Consider the following 5,881-nt stretch of genomic DNA (forward strand, 5'->3'; position numbering starts at 1 on the left):
ACACCAAAACACAATCGAACAAGACGGCTATGAAGCTACGACGTTTTGTGTTCGTTCTGTCTTCCAGTTCAGCGTCATGAGTCGCGGTTTCTGAGTTTGCTTTTTTTGGGCATCTATTTGGTGCTGGGAATACTTCAAGAAATCCTTGGCCCTAACGCAATGCAGGAACCCAAAGACATTGTTCTGTAAGACGAGAATTACAATCCATCCATTGTCCACTTGTCGTTCTACTGGAAGGCTCAGCCCACTTGCACAATCACATAATAAATTAACCAATATAAATATTGTCATTTTAATTATGTACGGCAGTTTGAGAGTTTAACTTAGAAAAAAAAATCTTAGTAACCAATTTAACCGAAGATTGAGTCAGCCGGTGTTCTTATTCGCTGTGTGTGATGATGAAAATTCATGTTTATAGCTGTTGCGTTGTGATTAAATGTAAATGTATTGAAGTTAAGAACTGTCGTGAGACTTGTGGTTCAGAAAGTTTCTATGTCGGATCGGGATTTTAAGTTTTATCCAGGGTTAGCTGGTGGTGAAGTTATCCAAGCTTTTTAACCCTGATGCAAACAACAGTATAAATCTTTCTTTGGGAAAAGATTTATGCCACCGTGTTAGATTTTAAAATGTGTCATTAAGAGTTTCCGTTTTTTTTATTTTTTAAGTTTTAATGTATTTAAAGTTTGACATCCATTCTAAGGAAAAAGATTCTGGATCTAGAAATTATAAACTTATAATATGCTGGATATTGTGCAAAGGTTACATGCTTCCATTTGATTTTTTTTTTTTAAATGAGACTTTGTGTCTTAAATTTAGGTCAAAACAAAACAGAATAATGAAAATGTAACTAAGCTTAGCAGAGAAAAGTAACTTTATTAATTTGTTGAAAATAGCAGCGTCACCAGCTTCAGACGTGCGTGAAAAATTATGTCGTCATTATTTCCAATCCAAAGCATCTCGTGGTCGATGGCCGCTGCATCTGATAAAACTCCCCAAGGCATGGCGTCCATTAACCTGCCTCGGCAGCACAACAGGCTCCAAGAGACACGCGATGATGTGCGTTTCCCTTAACAACGCTTATTGGCAGTAGATCTTACACCCTCGGAAAGCCTTTTTATTTCTCTTTAAACGGCACCACATTTATAAGACAATTGTATTTGTTGTTTGAGCAGCAGAGTATACGTGGGTTGTGTCAATGAAAATCTTGTCAAATCCTCTCCGCCAATTCTAACCAGCTACTTCTGCTGTTGACTCGTGTTTTATGTCGCTTTATTTATTTATTTATTTATTTGGAGCTGGATAATTGAGGTCTGAAACTGGCTGTCAACAATTTATTCATTTAGCAAACGGTGACCTCTTTTGATACACGGAAGAGCCAACATCCCGCCACCTCGTGCCGCACAGCTGTGCGAGTACGTACCCATCATTTGACGCAAGTCGGCTAGCGTGGCTGTGCATCATTCTGGCGCAAACAGCATGCCCAGTCTGATCTCGAAAATGCTCGCGGGTGTTAGGAATTCTTCAAGTAGTTCTACGTCGCATGTCCTGTGCTTTTATTTTGAAGTGCTTCCTTTTATTTTGAAGGAGGTTTGTGCCGCTTCTTTTCTTCTTCTTGACGTTTGTCGGTTGATCTGATTTCCGTTCGCTGTTTCGAGGCGGCGCGGCAGTCGTTGATGATGTGAGTAGTGATGTTAGCTGTGTTACATGAATAGGAGGATGCTAGTTGTCACCTCTGACAGCGCTGCTTAGCTACTGGTGTATTTCTATAGTTTTTCCAGTGTCTGTTTTACTCTTAATGGTTGGGATGTAGTGTTGAAACCATCTTTATATTTAGCTGTTAGTCTTGAGATTTGGGCAGTTAGAGCCAGACTGATTCCAGGTGCTATTCGGCATCCTTCAAATTTAAACAGCACTTTACGAAGGGACTTAATGCTGATGTTTTAGGTCTGTTTACTCACTCGTGTTCAGTTTTATACTTATATTATTGCAGCAGTAAGTTGGAACTCGATTTATTTATTATTTCCGCATTTTCAGAAACCGCTTCGCTGCGTATGCACCGTTGTAAATGACAGTTCTTCAGTAAACCCATTTAAACATCTGATGGCCAGCGTGCTTCCTGACCCAAGCCCTGTAGAGCTCCATATCATCACACTTCCTCCACCAAAAATCAATCATATTTCTTACTAGGGGAGAGAAACAGGCTTTTCAATTTTGTATGAGATTTCTTGCCAAAAAAAAAAAAAAAAGTATGCCAAGCACAAATTTCCTCGCTTCTTCTTGTGCTGTATTTGTTTTGGGTGTTTTTTAATAAGCAAATTAATCAATTTTAGTCAAAAAATGTCAAAAATTTGTAAGAATTACTTAACATTTTTGCTTTTTTAAAATTTTTTATATATATATTTTTTTTTTTACCATTTTCTCTAATGCACAACCCTTTCGAGAACCAAAGACAAATTAAATTCGGCAACAGTATTTGTCCGGCTCCTTTGTTGACTCACTGACCCCGCTGCATTTGTTGATCTGATCACTCTCTGCAGATGCTCTTATCTTTTCTGCAAACAGCTTCGCAATGCGAGCAGTGCAGGAAATCCCACAGGCAACCAGGATATTGAAGTTGATAAGCAGTCCTGATTCCACTATCAAATTGGAAACATTGTGATACCCTGGTTTTAACTCTGGACTCGTAGGCCGATTCCACCCGTGGATGTAGCAGACATAAAAAAAAAAAAGAGAAAAAGTAATAATAATAAAAAAAAAGGGATGTTGAAGGTTTGATTTTAGCTTGAGCATAAATGTGGGATTAGATAACAACATGATGGAGCCTTATTAAGATATATTCTTTGTAAGGTAAAATGTACACGTGGACGTCTGTCCTATAAAATAGGAACACCCAGTCCAGTAATTTCTTTACCTGCTTGTCCACTCCACCGAGACTTTTGGTCCTACCAACTGTGAGCTTTTCAGGGGTGTTTTTCATCAAACTGTAGCTCCCAAAAACCTTATCCCATCTCTTAAAGGGGCAGATCAAATTAGACAAAACACCACCGCTAAGAGATACACTTTCAACTGTCATGATTTATTATTTTTTTACGAACAGAGGTAGACTACTATACTACTAATCAATAAAGGTAGGAGAGGGCCCAAAAAAGGTTTTGGAATGGCCTAATCAGTCATTTCTAAAATGAAATCATAATTTGAAAACTGAATTTTGCAAACTCAGGTTTCTTTGTCTGATAAAAAAAATGCATGAAGAGGCCAGAAACTTATTTATTTCACTATAAATAAGTTCCTGATTTTATGAAACTCTCATTTACTGAGTCGCAGCTCCGTGACATCTGCAGCTACCCCAATTACTCAGCAGCCTGCTAATAAAAGGAACCCTGAATTACCCATTTCTAGCAGATGAGAAAAATGAAATGACTTTCGGGTTGTTTAATACTGCCGAGAAAAACCACACCACTGTCATGCCGATGTCCCAGCAGCATCCCCGGGAATCAGGTGCAACACCATCCGCAGCCAGAACGGGGGAGGAGCTATCAGAGCCAGGTCACACCCCTCCACTACAGCGCTTCACCCGAGAGAGAGAGAGACGGAGAGAGAAACTAAGGAGCGCTCAGCCGTCCGCCACCGTCCACAACCAGAAAAATATGATCCGGACACGATCCTGCGCTTCTCCCATGAAGACAACACCTGATCTCAGCCGAACCCAGTGACCACCGCTCGGCGTTTGCGCTGCCCTGCTTAACTATTTTTTATTTTTATTTTTTTTTCCCTCACACCTTCTCTCTCTCTTTCTCTCTCTCTCTCTCTCTCTCACACACACACACACACTCTTTGCGTCTCTCCGGTGGATCTTCCGTGCCAGAAAATCATGTGCGTGGAGAGCAACGGACGCGAGATCGAGGGCTGTAACAGTTCGGAGGAGGTGCGCACGCTGTCGGGCAGCATGAGCCCCGGACTGATGCCCAGCCCGGACCTTCACTCCTGCAAACCGGGCCAGAAATTCCGCGCCGCGCTGCTCCGGTGCCGCACACCGGCTGTCGCTGCGGGAATCCTCAGCGTTGGGAACGTCCTCAATTACATAGACAGATCCACAGTGGCTGGTAAGAGATCTGATTTATTGCTTCTTCTTCTTTTTTTTTTAAAAATTAGACACTTAGTATATGATGTTGAGTTTGCATCAGGTTTCCCTTATGTGAAGGCAGTGGATTTGTTTTTTTCTTCTTTTTTTTAGTTTATTCGCTATAGTGATTGCGCTCTAATTGGTCAGTGAGCGGCTCTCCATGCGCAACCAGCTTCACCTCAGCAGAGACGGGCGGAACAATGGGCCATCCCCTGTTTTGGTGCCTGTCTTGTAGCTGCAGAGTGGCTGATTGAATCAAACAGTTACGCGCCCTCCTTATCGCTCAACAAAACGTCCGAGAGTAAAGATTTGTTTTTGTGACAAACGGGATGTCAGATGATTGGAAATCGATCAATTAAGGCGATCAGCTCTCCGACCGCCCACAATCCCGACTGCATGCTTTCACACCTTTAGGAGCCACTGTGTGTGCGTGTGTGTGTGTGTGTGTGGTGTGTGTGTGTGTGTGTGTGTGGGCTCATATGTCAGATCGCTTTCATCCGCCGGCAACATGACAGTAAATCACGATTCCCCGTTTGTTTCTTTGGAGACCTGAATGATGAATGATGATGTCCTCCTCAAGTTTAGTGGATTTTCTTACTTTTCGTAGACTTCAGAATAAACTTCTCACGACAGACGCATTTCGAATTGTTTGCCCTTGTTGTTATAGTTTGCATCAGATTTCCCACTCACTGCATGGACAGCAATCCGCTGATGTTGTTGGGTTGAATATGAATGCTTGTGATGGGTGAAGCGTGGCGCTGAATGGGTTAAAAATACTGCTGCAGCATTAGTGCATGGCTGTTCTGTGCAAAGGCATGCTCCCCTGGTTAAAGTGCAAGCAGCCCTATTAACTGACTTATTAACCGGAATTGTCTATCCATGGAATTAATTTACCACATTAGACCTTTTTGACATCTTGTCATTACTTACAGCCATAAACGTTGATGTGTTTGTCAAGATTTGACGTGAGAGATACGACGCGGACGTTTAGAAATTCGATTTTTGGTCCGTTTTTCTTCACGAAACAGTTCAAGGCCAGTCAGATTGGCCTGTGAAGGGCTAATTTTCTTGTCTTGCCACAGAGTTTCAATGGAATCGAGGTCTGAACTTTGACTGGGCTACTGTGACACGTGAATATGCTTTGGTGTAACCTCATTTCGTCGTAACTCTGGCTGTATGTTCCAAATCCAGTGTAGCGTGTAATCCTTCTCCCCCCCCCAATAAAAAAACAACAAAACATTCCCACAGCATCATACTGCCACCACCACAGAGGGGACTGTTTAGTCAGTGTTACTTTTCCGGGACTTTGCATCTGGGTGAAAAATCGTGATGTTTTTCTCCCCTGACCAAATACCTCAACATGTTTGTTGTGTCAGGGGCATTGAACTCATTTTCATTTTGGGACTTATTAAAATCCAGAATGTCCACAAAGGTGTGGCAAAATGTATAGGAAAAAGCCCCTTTAACAAACGGTTAAAAATAATATTAAGTAGCTCTCTCTGCATTCAGTCTTTAAAATAAAAATATCAAACATATTTTCACATTGACGTCATTTGCAAGTGTACAGATACAAATGGCTTTGATTTGATTGATAACATTTAAATACAACTGTTATATTGAAGGTTTTGGTTTAGTTTTGTCCTAATTTATTCTTGAATTGTGGTCAGGTACTGCAACAAAATAAAAAAAATAAAAAATCAGTTCATGGCCCCCGGACCACAGTTTGAACACTGTTCGTTTAGATCAAATAACATTCAA

The 5,881-nt window shown here is 41.2% G+C and overlaps 1 protein-coding gene across 3 annotated transcripts in view; it reads left to right on the forward strand.

Annotated features, from left to right (window-relative positions):
- Positions 1-1,578: 1,578 nt before the first annotated feature.
- LOC103476086 (protein spinster homolog 2-like) overlaps positions 1,579-5,881 on the forward strand; it is a 14,146-nt gene continuing 9,843 nt past the window's right edge. For 2 of the 3 annotated variants that reach the window (XM_008428161.2, XM_017308655.1), the window contains exons 1-2: positions 1,579-1,678; positions 3,483-4,103. In XM_008428161.2, coding sequence (XP_008426383.1) covers positions 3,872-4,103 — 232 coding nt within the window. In that variant the 5' untranslated portion in view covers positions 1,579-1,678; positions 3,483-3,871. Of the gene's footprint in view, positions 1,679-3,479; positions 4,104-5,881 lie in introns of all 3 variants that reach the window. The other variant, XM_017308654.1, reaches the window with a different exon arrangement.

The sequence above is a fragment of the Poecilia reticulata genome, linkage group LG14 (assembly GCF_000633615.1).
Source record: "Poecilia reticulata strain Guanapo linkage group LG14, Guppy_female_1.0+MT, whole genome shotgun sequence".
NCBI classification, from domain to species: Eukaryota; Metazoa; Chordata; class Actinopteri; order Cyprinodontiformes; family Poeciliidae; genus Poecilia; species Poecilia reticulata.